The sequence below is a fragment of the Erinaceus europaeus genome, chromosome 1 (genome assembly GCF_950295315.1).
Source record: "Erinaceus europaeus chromosome 1, mEriEur2.1, whole genome shotgun sequence".
Classification (NCBI taxonomy): Eukaryota; Metazoa; Chordata; class Mammalia; order Eulipotyphla; family Erinaceidae; genus Erinaceus; species Erinaceus europaeus.
The window spans coordinates 23,505,081-23,521,500 of NC_080162.1; the positions used below are offsets into that span (position 1 = coordinate 23,505,081).

A 16,420-nucleotide genomic window follows, 5' to 3' on the forward strand; every position below is an offset into this window, starting at 1 on the left:
GTCTCAGCTAGTGTCATTTGTGACCATGAGGCATGGCTTAGGGGACGGTCTGTCAAGGGACCAGCCCTAGGCTTGGCATTGGGGGCAGACTGCAGAGGTCCTCTTTTTACACTTCTTCATTTATTCAGCATGTGTCTCCTGAGGACCTTGCTGTACTCAGCCTGGCCAGGGTGGTGGAGGGGACAGAGGCCTGCACAGTCTACTGAAACATGATCATACAGACCTTGGGTCAAAATTAGCCACAGGAGGTAGTGATATGAAAAGCAGGCTGTCTGTAGCCCCCCGGAAATGGCTTCTTTTTGATAGCCATGTTTTCTGATAATCAAGAGTTTAATGCTTCAGGGTTTTTTTTTTCATTTATAACATTTAAGATAGACATATTTTATTCACTTTTATGCCTTCCTGGACTGAATATATTAAACACAATTAAGCTTTTTTTAAAAAAAATTCAAGATAAAAAGAACATAGAATCTACTAAATTCCATAAAATCTAGGAACTTTAAAAGAGCTTTCAAATATATGTAGTCCAAAAATTTTAAGGGTAGGGAGAATAAGGGAATACTGGTTATAGGGTACACAACTTCAGTGAAAAGGGAAATAAAATCTGAGGATCTAGTATATACCAAGGTAACTATAGTTTGTGTACTATGTCTATGTGATTGAAATTGCTAAGAGATGGAACTTAAGTATTTTCACAAAAAAAAAAAAGTAAGTATGTGAGATGATGCAAGTGTCAGATGACTTGGTGATATAAATCTTTACAAAATGTTCATGTATGAAGCCATCACTTTATATCCTTTAGATGCTCTATAGTTTTGTCAATTAAGCATCAGTAAAAACTGAAAAAAGAATATCAAAGAAAATAAGGAAGCATAATTTTTGAAACATTTTTTTATTGGTGGAACTTTTATCCAGTTGTGATGTTTTAGGCCTCCTGTGTGTGCGTTAAAAGAGATGTCAGGCACAGCTAGAGAGGTGGCTTAGCAATAGAGAACAGGACTGGCATGCAGCTGTCCTGGTGTCCTGGGTTCAAGCACTGGCACTGCATATATCAGAGTGATGATTTGATTCCATATATGTATTTTTCTATCATATATATATATATATATATATATATATATATATATATTTAAAAACCAAATGTAAGTGGGCTTTAAGATCCACACAAGACCTTTCCTCCTGGCATCTGACAGCAGTGGCTTGCCTGGCTCCAAGGTGGTGGTCTGAGAAGGAAGCAGAAGTAACAGTGTCTGGTGTGAAGTGTGTGCATATTGAGTTTTGAATGACAAATGTGGTGTCTCCAGCCCGCTCACACATTCAACAGTTCCCAGTTCCTCTTCTTCCAGCATCATTGACCCCAGGGAAAGCTTTTTATCTCTAGAAGCTGCAAGGAGAATCCCAATAAAAGATTCTGATAGGCCCCAGAGTGATCAAAATACTGTTCCCAGCCTAGTCCCCATGGAGCAGGGAGCTCCCTCATGGGCCAGTTGTTCAAGAAGAGAAGTGACAGAAGAAATAGGTGGGTGGCACACTATATCCAGCAGAAGAGCTTGCCAGCCAGGTGATAGTCTGCCTTCTGCCTGCAGTGGAGTATTACATGTCTAAAGGGTGCACAAGAAATCCTTCCAGGGGTCTCTCCCCACTGAGCAGCTTACCCAACTTGGAAGCTTCAGGGTCTGGAAGAATCGCAGAAAGACTCCCCCAGCTGACTGACCCTCACCCTACACGTGCACATAGAAACTTTCATTGATGATGTTTTGCAAATTCCTCTTGTACTCCAAGCCCTCTGAGTATTTACAGAGAATTAGCCTGCCTGACCTGACACAAGATCAGGAGGGGTGGTCTCACAAAGTTAGAGCCTCTAGATATGTGCTTTCCAGTATAAATTTAAAGATTTTTATACTATGTATTTGTTGGGTAGAGACAGAGAGAAATCAAGAGGGAAGAGAGAGAGAAAGAGGGAGAGAAACACCCACAGCACTGCTCATTGCTCATAAAGCTTTCCCCCTACAGGTGAGGACTGGGGGCTTGAACCCAGGTCCTCTCCAGTGTGAATTTGAATAGCCCTCTGAGACTGATAATGACTGCATTAAATAGTATGGCTCTAGAGAATTCAGTGAGAACCCAGCGAGTTGTGTGAGAGAACCGTGAGTTTACTGTGCTTATGTCCTGGTGAGAAAGGTAGGTGCTTTGGTAGTAACGACTTCTTTTTCTAATCTTTGCAGGCAACGGACAATGATGTGGGCACCTTCGGCGAAGTCAGCTACTTCTTCAGCGATGACCCTGACCGGTGAGACCATGCCTGCCCTACCAGTGGCCTTCTGCTATCCCCACAGTCTAGGGGACACCTTTGGACTAATGTATTGGACTGGGAATCAGAACCAAGGGTGGTGGTGTTGGTTTGGCTTTAATAGTGGTACAGTCTTGCTCAAGTACCCCTAGACTCTTTGAAGAATAGCCTCTGTGGCTCTTAAAAGATAACTTCTAAGAGCTGAATGGTTGCTTGTCCCAAAGAGTAAACATGTTACCATGTGGGAGGACCCTAGTTCAAGCCTTTGGTCCCCACCTGCAGAGGGGGAGTTTCATGAGTGGTAGAGCAGTGCTGCAGACGTTTCACATTTTCTTTGTCCCTCTCTCACTCTTTCTCTCCCTCTGTATTTCTCTCTGTCTCTAACCTATCAAAAAGAAAGAAAGGGTATAATGGCTACCAGGAATGTGGAGCTATGCCCCAGTGACATTGCTGGTCAGAGGGAGGGAAAGAAGGGAGGAAGAAAGGGAGGAACGAAAGGGAGGGAGGAAGGAAGGAAGCAAGAAGATAGGCAGGCAGGCAGAATCTTTTAGCTTTGAGAATGAAGAAGCCACATAGTGCTAAGGATAGTACACCATGATCAGCTAGCTAGCATTTATGAAAACTCTTGCTGTGTGTCTGGCTCAGTGTCAAGTGCTGTATACACATTATCTGATGTAATATTCACAACTAAATGCTGAAGGCATTCAGTGTTAACCACTATTATCATGCAGAAGAGGTAACCGTAGCCCAGAAAGGCTAAGTCACTTGCCCAGAGCCACACAGCTAGCAACCACACAGCAGAATCAGACCTCTTCATGTGGTTTGTGCCTCTCAGCTATAGAAGACTTCCGGGTGGCACAGATAGCAGGCTGGTGACTCTCCTCGTTGCCCCATCTGTGTCAGCCTTGTCCTGTCACATGCATCTGAGCTATCTCCCCTGTCTCCTATTAAGCCGAACTGAAGTATCTATCTGTCTATCTATCTATCTATCTATCTATCTATCTATCTATCTATCTATCTATCTTTCCTTTTAATTGGGAGGTTAATGGTTTACAATATAATTGTTGGCACATGGTATAATTCACTAATAACATAATCAAAAGCCAAGTTGGATTCAGAGGGCAAGTCTGCTTCTGAAAGTGAAGCATCTGATGCAGCTGGCAGCCCAGTCAGAGGAGAAAGGCAGTGGCTGACAGCTGGGATTGCTGGCCTGACTGTCTGTGTGAATAACCAGGAAAGATGGAGATTGTTAGGTGATCTCACTTCCACTCTGTGAGGGGTCCTTAAAATGTGAGCTGATTCTACCAGATCCCCACTGCACCACACACCCTATGGGAAACAGCTGCTCTTTTTTTTTCTTTTCTCTATTGGGGGGATTAATGATTTATAGTCGACAGTACAGTACAGTAGTTGGTACATACATAACATTTCTCAATTTTCCACTTAACAGTCTACCCCCCCAACCAAGGTCCTCCTCCACCATCATGTTCCAGACTTGAACACACACACACACACACACACATACACACACACACCACCGCTGCCGCCACCACCGCCACCACCACCACCACCACCACCACCCTAGAGCCCATTACTTTGGTGCAGTACCTCAAACTCAGTCCAAATTCTATTTTGTGTTTTCCCTTCTGATTTTATTTTTCAACTTCTGTATGAGTCAGATCATCCCATATTTGTCCTTCTCTTTCTGGCTTATCTCATTTCACATGATTCCTTCATGTTCCATCCAAGATGAGGTAAAGAAGATGAATTCATCATTCTTAATAGCGTTCTTAATAGAATAGAATTCCATTATGTGGTATATATACCACAACTTGCTCAGCCACTCATCTGTTGTTGAACACTTGGGTTGCTTCCAGGTATGGCTTTTACGAATTGTGCTGCTATGAACATAGGATTACACATATCTTTTTGGATTGGTGTGTTTGATCCCTTAGGATATATCCCCCAGGAGAGGAATTTCAGGGTCGTAGGGTAAGTCCACTTCTAACAGCTGCTCTTCTTATTTAGGGAAAATGAAATTTCAGGCTCCATTCCTTATTCTCTGTGTCTCACCTGGGGCAGCTGGAGGCTGGCAAGGGCAGACCCTCACCCCTAAGCCCGCTCCAACCCAGGCCATCCTCCCCCTGCCTCCTGTCTGCCTGCTGCACACAGGTTCTCTCTGGACAAGGACACAGGGCTGATTATGCTGACTGCCAGGCTGGACTATGAGCTCATCCAACGCTTCACCTTGACCGTCATCGCCCGAGATGGGGGTGGTGAAGAGACCACCGGCCGGGTCAGAATCAACGTGCTGGATGTCAATGACAACGTGCCCACCTTCCAGAAGGATGCCTACGTGGGAGCCCTGAGAGAGAATGAGCCTTCCGTCACACAGCTGGTGCGGCTGCGGGTGAGAGACCAGGTTGCCCTGTGGCCATTGTTCATCTCATCTTTCTTCCTGTTTCTTGATCCTAACCCCCAGCCCAGGGAGCTAAGCTCCCACCCACAAGGAAGGGTCATGGCCTCCTCTGAGGACACCTCACCTCCATGATAACCAAAGTAGAGCTAGTGTCCCTCTCAGGTCATCATTCAGCAAGACACCCTTGTGTGAGGAAGGACCTCTACTCCCACCCTTCAATGGTTAGTGAGAAGCATAACTGCTAGAACAGGAGGGAGAGGCAAGCCCAGGAAAGCATAATGACCCTTAGAGCGGCAGCTCTCCAAAGAGTCCCCACCGCACTACATCTTACTACTGACGCACTACTACTTCTTTTTTTTTAATATTTATTTATTCCCTCTTGTTGCCCTCATTTTTTTATTGTTGAAGTTATTATTGTTGTCATCATTGTTGGATAGGACAGAGAGAAATGGAGAGAGGAGGGGAAGACAGAGAGGGGGAGAGAAAGATAGACACCTGCAGACCTGCTTCACCGCTTGTGAAGCGACTCCCCTGCAGGTGGGGAGCTGGGGGCTTGAACCAGGCTTCTTCCGCCGGTCCTTGCGCTTTGTGCCACATGTGCTTAACCCACTGTGCTACCGTCTGAATCTCACAACTGGCATTTTTACATGCCTAAGAAGCATTCAGTTCCTGCTGGCATGGAGCTGACAGTCTGAGTGAGGCAGGCAAAAATTAATCAAGGGGTTACCATGTAGCTGGGGGAGTGGCAGGGTACACAGGGCAGGGCCTTAACCCAGATACTAGTCAGTGGAGGTCTCTCTGGATGGGGTGTTTCAGTTAGGACTAAAGGGTATAAGAGACCCTCTCCAGCCTCTGGGTAAGCCTGGCTTTCCTTCTTTCTCCCTCGGCCTGTTATCTGCCCTTGATTCCCAGGCTGCCTCCACACCCCAATAGGAATGGGGAGCAGGGCCAGGAGCCAAAGTCTGACCTGCCAAGGGCCCAGGAGTACCTTGATCACTGAAGGGTACTCTGGGAGGGACCAGCTCTCCTCCCCCACACATTCCTTTTCTGTCCCTGGACCTTCGAAGGTCCACAGGGCCCAGTCTCCCTAATTCCTTCCAGGCCACAGATGAAGACTCCCCTCCCAACAACCAGATCACCTACAGCATTGTCAATGCCTCTGCCTTCAGCAGCTACTTCGACATCAGCGTGTATGAGGGCTATGGAGGTGCGTGTGGCATAGGACTGGGGGCCCCTCCTGGGGAAAAAGGCCAGTGGGGATCAGCAGGGCTGTACTCACACCTCTTGGGGGGGCTTCTGTCTCCTTAATACCCCAGGCCACTGCCAAAGTTTCCCCTAGCTCCTATTAATTGGAGCAGCGCCTGACCTAGGATGGCCTATCTAGGTCAGATATTGCCCTGGGTCTTAGAATTCAGGCCAGCCTGGCCTCTGATGTCACCACAGTCCCTGAAGCCACTATTTCCTACCAAATCTGACTACAAGGAGGTGTGGGCCTATTCTTGTCATTTCAGTGATCAGCGTAAGCCGCCCCCTGGATTATGAACAAATACCCAATGGACTGATTTATCTGACGGTCATGGCCAAAGATGCTGGCAACCCCCCTCTGAATAGCACTGTCCCTGTGACCATCGAGGTGTTTGTAAGTACCAGGGGCACTAGCCTGGCCCTTCCAGGCTTAGGGGTGGTGATGGCTTCCCAGAGTGCTCAGGACCCTCCTAAACCTGATGGCAGTGGGCTATGTCCCTATATCTTTGTCTGTCCCTACATCCCTGTCTGTCCCTAAAGCATGGAAAGTTGCTCAGCAGATTCTACCAGAAGCTCCCTCCAGCAAAACTTTGTCATTGCTGCAGCAGCCACACAGCTTCCCAGCTTGGCTAGAAAATTCCAGACCCCTGGAACACAAGGAAAGTCCTGTTGTCCCATTTGCATGTCATTTGGGGACCTGCTCAGAACATCCTCTGCTGGGGAATAGAAGCTGGGAGGAACTCCAGGAAGAAGCACTATGTGATTTCCACTTATAACCACATTTTTACTATGTGTCCTTAAACCGGTGTGCCACCGCCTGGCCCTATAGCCATATTCTGTGAACTTCAAGGTGATTACTAGATGGTTATCACTTCTCCCTCTTCTCTTTCTCCTCCTTTCATTCTTCCTCTTGCCTCTCCTCTAAAGAGGCCTGAAACCTAATCAAAGCTTGACTGACATACTTATTAAGCACACCTTAGTGTTTTCTGTGTCTGAAATTATCCATTACTGGATTCATCTCCAAACCTGTTCATTTGCCCTGTGCTGCTCCCCAGGTGACCCCAGGGATGTGGGTCATGATCTGACAGCAAGCCAGCATGCACACGTACACATGCATTTGATGCACACACCATCCCCAACACTCACTCCTAAGCCTGTCGCCTTCATGTGTGTTGCTGGAAAGTGTGTGTGTTCCTGGCTCTGGGGTGCTTTATATCCCATTGTCATGTTAGGGGATATGCTGTGAGCTGACACATGTGTAGAAAAATCTCTCCTAGAGCAGACTTTGCTGGGTGACCTTCCTGTCACAGCTGATTCTGCTGTCCACAGCTGGCCTTAGCAAGCCTCATCCTCCCAGCCCAAGGCCGGTGCTCCAGAGACAGCTTCTGGGTGAAAAGGTTCTTGTCTGAGCAATAGATCCTGCTTGCTCACTGAATAGGATGGGGCTGGCTGTTATTAAAGAAAAGTCCAGGGTGATACCTGGTGGGGGAAGAGAGGTCTGTGGGTGGCACTGATCTAAGGGTGGCATAGGAGGGCATGGGTGTGCACAGCAGGTCCAACAAAGGGGAGGCTAGAGACGCCTAGTCTCAGCTGGCACATTGGGCTTTGGGGGTGGCAGCAGAGAAGGACAGGAGAGAAGAGGTGCTCTATTGACCCCTAATTCTTGACTTTAGTCCAACCTCCCTCCTTAAAAGACTGAGAACCGGAATGCATTCCCTGCGGACTGTGACCACTCACTGCTGTTCTTGCCACCTGGCCCTCAAGCTCAATGACCACATCTCCCCAACCTGACCTTGGTTCCACAGTCTTGAGCACAGTCCCATAAGCCTGGACACACTTGTAACACTGACTCACCCACCCATCACCTTCGGTTAGCTGGTATCCTACTCTGCCAGCAACAAATCCCTCCTGTGTGTAAGGTGCAGTAGCAGGGGTGCAGTCAGAGGGGTGTGGAGGTGAGTGTGTACCTGCTCTGCCACCATTAAGATCATGACAGTGGTGCTCACATTACAGTGTTCAAAGACCCAGTTTCATGCACCTGTCTCCCACCTGCGGGGGAGGGGGGAGCTTCATTAGTGGTGAAGCAGAACTGCAGGTGTCTCTCTGTCTCTGTCTCAGTCCTTCTCTGTCTCCCTTGCCCCTCTCAATTTCTATCTGTCTTTATCCAATAACAAACAAATAAAACATTCAATAATTTTTTTAAACAAAAGGAGAAAAAATAAAAGATCATGACTGAAGGGACAGGGTGTGGCTTTGAAATCCAGCTTCACCACCCTGAGCTGTATGGCCTGGAGTGCTTGTCCTCTCTGAGTGAACCTCAGTGTGGTCACCTGTGAATTAGTGAAGGTTAGGCCACTGCCTCATGACACAGCTGTGCAGGCCAAATGGACCCTGCAGGTGGCATCTATGATGGTGGCCATCACCACAGCTGGCAGACAGACGTGCATATCATCAGGAGCTATCTCCAGTGCAGATGGGAGTGAGCTCCAAAGGACTCAGCAGGCAGAAAAGGAATCCTCCAGGCTTTGGGGAAGCAGATGAGAGACAGAATGAGAGATGGGGAGGTTTAGGGAAATACGGTGAAATGTTCCACACCAGCCCAGGGACGGGCAGGTGGAACTGGCCAAGAGGAAATGAAAGCTTCTTATGTTACATTATGTTGCAGCAGGTGCTTTCAAATTCCATAATCTGACTTAATCCCATTTTATAGATGAGGCAGCTGAGGCCCAGAGAGAGAACACAGATGATACAAGGTCATTAGTACTTTCCTCACTTGCACCCTAAAGTAACCTAGAGTAAGTAGCACTTGAATGTATTTCCACGTTTGCTTACTCATTTGCAACTAGGGCTTCCTCTGGGATGTCATCCCTGTGCAGTTCCACTACACCTGGGGAACTCTTTTTTTTTTTTTTTTTTAAACTAGAAGGTGAGACAGAGTAGGAGAAGACAGAGAGGAGTATCCAACATCACAGCACCACTACCCTTCTTTGACTTTAATTTTTATTAGTAATTTAATAATGATTAACAAGCTTATAAGATAACAGGGGTAGGGAGTTGAGCGGTAATGCAACAGGTTAATCACATATGGCACAAAGTGCAAGGACCCGCGTAAGGATCCCAGTTCAAGCTCCCGGCTCCCCACCTACAGGGGGTTTGCTTCACAAGCAGTGAAGCAGGTCTGCAGGTGTCTTTCTCTCCCCCTCTCTGTCTTCCTCTCCTCCCTCCATTTCTCTCTGTCCTATCCAACAATGACAACATCAACAACGATAGCTACAACAACAATAAAATCAACAAGGGCAACAAAAAGGAAATACATAAATAAATAAATATTTTTTAAAAAAGATAACAGGGGTAAACTTCCAAACAGTTCCCACCACTAAAGTTCCGTGTCCCATCCCCTTCATTGGAAGCTTCCCTGTTCTTTATCCCTCTGGGAGTATGGATCAGAATTCTTTATGGGGTGCAGAAGGTGGAAGGCCTGGATTCTGTAATGACTTCTTCTCTGGACATGGGTGTTGGCAGGTCAGTCCACACCCCCTGCCCGTTGCTATCTTTCCACAGTGAGGGATGGCTCTGGAGAGGTGGAGTTCCAGGACACATGGGTGAGCCACTCCACTTCTTGTGATGTTTCCCCTTTGCATTGTGTTCTACATGGTGGCCTCAGGCTCAAACCCAGGTCTTTGCACATGGTAAAGTGTATACGGTGTGAGTTATCTCCCAGCTCCTCCTTACAATTCTAGTAAGCTAAGATTTGATTACTGCCCTATCTGACACCATACCTAGAGAGCCCTGCAAACCCTGGTCTGAGTGTGACTGAATCACTCCTCAGAGTTCACATACGCCCTTAGGCTTCTTCAAATGCAGTGAAACCCATTAAATGCACTTGAAGTGAAGATGAGACTGCATGTCTTTTATTAATATTTTATTTTATTAAATAAAAAATAGGATAGAGAAAGATAAATAGAGCATTGTAAATGTAGAATAGAGGAAGATAAAAGTAAATGTAGGATAGAGAAAGATAAATCGAAAAGCAAGAGGCAGATAGAGAGGGAAAACAATGGACACTTAGCAGTACTACTTTGCTGCTCGTGAAACTCTTCCCCCACAGGTGGGGACCAGGGTCTTGAACCAGGTCCTTGCACATTGTACCATGTGTGCTCAACCAGGTGTGCCACCACCTGGCCCTGAGACTGTATTTCTAACAAGTTCCCAGGAAATGGGGATGTTTTGCCCAGGACCACTCTCTGAGTTGCAAGGCCATCAAAGATCTACATGGATGGATCTTCAAACCTGGGACTGCCACCAAACCCAACCTGTGATGTGGTCAAGGTGGGCTCCTGGGGAGGGTCGCTTTCTCTTTTTGGCCTCATATGCCAGTCCCAGTTTGGGGCACCAGTTGCCGGTCTAGCTCTGCGGGTGGGAGACAGACGACCAGGGACTCTTGGCTGAGCTGGGAAGCAGTATCTCGTTTATTAATCAGATACATCACCTTTTATGCATCTCTTCACCGGAAGTGGTATGGGAAAGGAAATGACTAGGAGAGGGGTGGAGCAAAAAAAAGCGCAAACAGAACATAGAAAGCTTCCATCTAACCAGTGGGGATTAAACCAATACCCTGCAGGCAGGGCGGGACCCAGGTAAAACAGTGATTATGTAAATAGACTACAATGTCAAGCAATGCAACAGAAGGGGTCTTAGAAGCAGAATTTAGAAGCATACCAACATTCATGTACCTCAATGACACCCCTCAATAGGGCAAAATGGGGTGTCAGTGTGAAGGATGGTGGGATAGAAATGTAGCTGGCTGGCTGCTTGTGCTCGGCCAGGTTATGACCAGAGTGTACCCTGGCCCTGAGCCACCCTATCCCAGAAGAAGAGACACTATTCTCAGATCCCCTCCCAGCTGTCATGAGGGACCCTGTACTCTGCTTCCGGGGTCCACCCCAGCTCCATGGCAGCCAAGACAGATGCGACCTCTGCTGTAAATGAGCATCGTCTCTCAATCAGGGCTTTGCACTGAGTAGTCACTTGTGTCTAAGGACCACACTTGAAAAGGTCACTGAATCTGGGTTGATTTTGCACGTGGGTGATTTTTAAGTAGCTGTCACTTGCCTCCTCCTTCCACCAAAAGGATTTTCTCTCTACTGGAAAAAAAAAAAAAAAAAGTCAGGAGGAGAAAGAAAGGAAAAAAAAAAAAAAACAGTGGAGATGAAGTGGTTGATAGCAGCACTTACTGCCCAGGTGGGAGGCAGGGAAAGACAGATCAAAGCGCCTGGCTCCAGAAAGGGGGGTGTGGGTGGAAGAGGGCCAGGTGATTCCTTTTCATCCACTGCTTGTTGGTTTTTAATAAAAAAGTCAAACTTGGTTTGTAGATTTCCCATTAGGGGACAATAAGCTTTTGTAGAGGGAGCTGCTGAATTAGAACTAATAGCAAATGCAGCGCCAGGATCCGGAGAAATATCACTGCTAATAAGTTTCTGCCTCACGCTCTGTCACTGACATTCTCAGCGCCGTTGGGTGCAGCCATGCAGAAGGCTTAAATGCATTCGTAGCTGGGGCACTCTTGAGTGCACCTGGGGCCGGGGGATGCCCAGGCATGCTGTTTGGACTCTGCACGTCACATTGTCGAAGTTTTCTGAAGCTGGGGAGAGAGAGAGATGGGAGCAGCCTGAGCCAGTGGGTACCCCAGATTCAAGGGATAGATTGCAAGGAAATATTCCTAGAATTCTGGGTGCAATAGTCCTGGCAGGATGGGGTTCTCAAAAGTTCCAGGAGTCAATAGTCAGGTAGCATTACCTCTGTCAGAAGGTTTTCTCTTTTCTTGGGGGAAATGAGGCTTTTAGAGCATGCACACCAGGGAAGGTGGGCTGAAGACTATTCAGGGGGCACTGCTCCTATCTAACTATGAGCACCAGGCAGGGTTCTTCCAGAGAGGGGAGAAGGCTCTGAGTTGGGGGGTGGGTGGGGTGGGGGTGGGTAGTTAGGCTTCTTTGCAGAGGGAGGAATTCTTGCTGAGTGATTGCAGAAAGCACTTGGTGAGCAGAGTCTCTGAGGATAGAATAATCTCCCTGATTGAAGAGCAGATAGAGCTGGACAAGCAGGCAGAGAAACAACGAGATGAGGAGGAAGCAGCAGCCCTGCCTGCCGCTCCCCCCCACCCCACCCCCCACTGCCGGTTCAGTCCCTTAGTCGAGCGAGCGAGCTCCATAGCGAGGCTATAGCTCCTTCCACCTGGTCATAGGTGATAAAGGCTGGGCCAGAGGAGGGGCTGCTCCAGCAGTCGGGGTGGTGGGCGGTAGGCCAGGACTATGCAGAGTTGTCTTGGAGCTGCTGCTGTTGTATGAAGCAGTCTAGGCTTCAGGCTCTGGGCACCACCTGAGAGCCATTCATACCACTGCAACACATCTCAGAATCTTGAGTCGGGGTGGCCCTTTCTTTCTTTGTCACTAGGAGGAGTCGAAAGCCTACTACTGTCCCCTTGGTGGGCTTGGAGGGCAAGTTGCTAGTGGACAACCCTGGTGTGGGAATGGATTAGATGAGGGTGGGAGGCTGGAGTGCACCTGGAGCTCAGCTTGCTGACTGACAAGGAGGACCCAGGGCAAGTGGTAGTTGCAGGGAGTTCTGGGAGCCCCTTTACTCTCCCGCTAACTGGGCAGTAGCCTCTTCCTGGCATCCACATTTCCCCATGGCCGCTCTACCTCCTGGAGCTCTAAGTCATTCAGGGGACACCTAGGCCCCTTTGTGACGCCAGGCTTTGGCTGTGCATCGAGACTAGAGTTCCTCATTGTCAGTCTCCTCTTGGTGCCAGCCGTGCACAGATGACCAGCACTGACTGCCTCCCTGACTCCTGCAACCTTTGTTTTCCTTCTAGGATGAAAATGACAACCCTCCCACCTTCAGCAAGCCTGCCTACTTCGTCTCCGTGGTGGAGAGCATCATGGCAGGTATGGAGCCAGCAGGGGACGGCCCAGGGCAGGAAGCCTGCAGTTGGGCCACCTAACATCTGAAGACCTGGCTTTGCACACACATTCAGAAGGGTCCACCGCTTTCTACTTCCCATGCCAGGCAGCCTGTGACTGAGGGCTGCCTTTGAAGGTCTCCAGTTATCTGCCAGCACCAATGGATGTTCATAGAAAGCCTACTGTGTGCAGATGCCCCACTCAGAACTTGGTCCCTGCTCTCTTGTAGTATTAATGTAACAGCCTTGATTAAGTAAGCAAGAGTGTGGAGAGAATTCTGAGACTGGGATTCTTTGAGGCAGACCTTGGGGTCTTGACGGCCAGAAAGGGGTGGCCTGGAAGGATGATCTTATTGGAAAACAAGACGAGAAGACTCATCTCTGGGTCACATTTTAGTGGGCAGGACCCAGCTCATAGGACTGCTACTTCCAGATTCCAGAAGGGAATCTGTCTGGCCTCAGGGCAGTCTGCTTCCTGCACTCAGAGGGAAGCATTCTAGTGGGAAAGCCTCCACATCAGGAATGGTGCAGTAGCTGGAGAAGTCAGGAACAAGTGGAATGGGGAGATAGCTGAGTCAGTGACTGATAAGTCAGAGGACAGCAGGAGTTGAGGATAGCTGGAGGAGTCAGAGTGACCTTCTCTGGTAGCACAAACCTTCTAGAGAGAGCTTCCAGACTCGTCCTGGTGTCTGATTCTGTTCCAGCCAGGCATTCCCTGAAGCCCCTTCCTGTGTCTCCAGAGACAGCCACGGACAAGCCTCCTAAAACTTAACTCCTCTTCCAGATTGTGTGTGCTTGGAGAAGGGGTATGTCGAGGCTCATGTCCCTGTGCTCCAGCTCAGGGCAAGGATGAGAGTCACATCCGAGGCTCCATGACTACCTGGAAAGGGTCAGCATGGCCTACCAGTCCCACAGCTCCTGCCTGGCCTCTCCTTCCCCTGGGGACTATTGGGCCATCAGCGCCAGTCGGTCACCATGCCTGCCTGTCAGTAAGAGCTATGTGGATTAGCCTGCAGCCTGTGTTCTCTATCCTGAAGGAGACTCACCCACCAGCAACCCCACAAATGAGGCTTATACTGAGATCCGTTTTACAAAGGACAAGGACAAGGCTCAGACAAGCTAAGGCACTTGCCAGAAGTCCTGAAGGATTCCAGCCTAGGTGCAGTGATTGTGAAAGTGCACACACAGAAGCCCCTGGCGGCCCTGCCAGAGGTGACATCTGAGTGTGGGTGCAGCTACAAAGCAAGCAGCTGTCAGGGTCTGAGCAGGGACACTGGAAAGGCAGATCCCTGGCCCAGGATCTCACAGAGATGCAGATGCAGGTGAAGAAGACTTTAGCTGGATAGGAGAGAGAAATGAAAACCCTTAGAAGTTGCCCCTTGGGAACCAGAAGATAAAATAAGACTGAAATAACAGTAGACATGGGGTAATTTAATATGGAGCTTCGTTCCTTTGTGACACAAAATAAAAACTAATCAATGAGAGCGTGTTGGATAGGGTGGCCAGCAAGGACGGGAGGGTGGATCCCTACAGAGCCTGGGCCTAGGAGGGCACCCAGTTCATCTCAGGCTCCAGGAGTCCCCCTTCAGGTGAGCCCCAGGTGGTCCTCCTTTCCTTCACTTCCCCCTTCTCCTTCCCTCTCCCTCTCCCTCCTCCTCCTTCTCCTTTCTCTCCCCTCTCTTTCCCTTCCCCCTCCTCAGCCTCCTCTTCCTCTCCCTCTGGGCCTGTGCTAGCCCTGATCCCAGAGTCCAGGAGCAGGCCCAGTGAGCAGCACTCCCTCTTTCGTGTCCACACAGGAGCCACAGTGCTGTTCCTGAATGCCACAGACCTTGACCGCTCCCGGGAGTACGGCCAGGAGTCCATCATCTACTCCCTGGAGGGCTCCACCCAGTTTCGGATCAACGCCCGCTCAGGTGAGCTGATGCCTCTTCCCACAGCACCCAGCCTGAATCTCCCTACTGGAGGACCTGCCTGGGACCAGAGTGCTCCCTTTCAAAGGGAGGAATTTTCATTTTTCTAGCAAGCTGTTTTGGAGCACCCAGCTTTATCCCTGAAATAATAACTTGAGTGGTATTACTGATCTTAGGTTTAAAAAAAAAAAAAGCCCCAAAATATCATAACTTGAATTAATACCCAATTCAGGGTGGCTTTCAATGGTGACTAGTCCTATTATGTGTAGAATGTGCCCCATTTTGCAAGCAGCTGGCTGACATGCACCTTTCTTGAACCCTGGCTCCTTCTCTTAGCACAGTGTGTGCCTCAGTTTCCCCCCCAACTGCCAAGTGAACATTTTGTACTAGGGCTTTTGTGTGGTCCTAATGAGTCATGATTAGGAGTAAGTCGTGGAGACAGGAAGTACTAACATAACTAAATAGCAGGTAGTCCTAGTCTCTTGAACCTGCTCATCCTTCAGCTCTGGCCCTTCTGCTTTGTCCATGTGACTCTTCTTTCTTCTTCATTTTCCCTATATGCTCCCCACCCCACCCAACCCCCAGCACACACCCTATCTTTCCTTCCTTCTTGAAGTTGGTAGAAAAGAGAGGAGAGAAAATAGTAGCATTAGACCCCTGGCATTTTCAGCCAGAAACAGGGAAGGAACAGGAGTTCCCTGGATGTTCATTATTCAGCTCTCACAGGGACCTGCTCTCCCCACGGGCTGTGCTGGGGCTATAGTTCAGGACCCTACCCACTCCCCCACATATACACAGGGCTTCAAGTCAGTTATGGGGCCACGGCAAGCACTCCATTTCCTGGTGTCCATTTCTGTACTAGCTGAGGGAACTGTGCATGCTAACTAAGCAAGCAAACTCAAATCTCAGTGGCATGACACAGTGTAAAGTCTCGTGCAGGCAACAGTCCTGTGTGGCTTACCGAGCACAGATAGCCTCCCACCGGCGACTCAGGACACCAACTCCTTCCAGGCTGCTGCACCAAGGTCAGAAAGGGGTGGGGAATCTTGGAATATTATGCAATGATATTTTATGGACCAGCCCAGGATGATATATGTCACTTGTGCTCACACCCAGGCAATGACTCCCCTAGTCACAAAGCAGGCTGGGAATATAGCTCCTACACTTGGCCTGGCAGTCACTTCCCAGCAACCATTTCACAGTGGGGAGCGGAAGGAATTTGAGGTGAGCAGAAGGGGCTATCTCTGCCATAGGTGGTCAGCAGCATTGGAGCTCCCTATTTATCTATGCCTCCCTGGTCAGAGTTGCCAATCTCATTGCCCTCATCCTTCCTGGAAACTTAGGGACCAGATAGATGGCTGATACTGACTAGCACAGAGACTGAAGAGAGGGGACCCAGGCCATCCTGAGCCTCTCCCTCCTCCCTGTTCACAGGAGTGCCCGTCCTCAGCAAGCCTGCACTTCCTGGGGGCTCAGAGCACAGGCTTAGCTCACATCAGCCACATGCTCAGTGCTGTTCTGCGTGTTCTAACCAGTCACCCCATTTCCCCATCTCTACCACAAGCAAGGCAGGTCCTGGCATTACCCCCACTTTGCAG

At 48.8% G+C, this 16,420-nt stretch overlaps 1 protein-coding gene across 1 annotated transcript in view; it reads left to right on the plus strand.

Moving 5' to 3' along the window:
• Positions 1 to 16,420, plus strand: part of CDH23 (cadherin related 23) — a 505,784-nt gene that overhangs the window by 333,240 nt on the left and 156,124 nt on the right. Inside the window, exons 14-19 of the mRNA XM_060201959.1 lie at positions 2,226 to 2,290; positions 4,463 to 4,700; positions 5,811 to 5,916; positions 6,221 to 6,348; positions 12,826 to 12,898; positions 14,709 to 14,825. Coding sequence (XP_060057942.1) covers positions 2,226 to 2,290; positions 4,463 to 4,700; positions 5,811 to 5,916; positions 6,221 to 6,348; positions 12,826 to 12,898; positions 14,709 to 14,825 — 727 coding nt within the window. The remainder of the gene's footprint in view (positions 1 to 2,225; positions 2,291 to 4,462; positions 4,701 to 5,810; positions 5,917 to 6,220; positions 6,349 to 12,825; positions 12,899 to 14,708; positions 14,826 to 16,420) is intronic.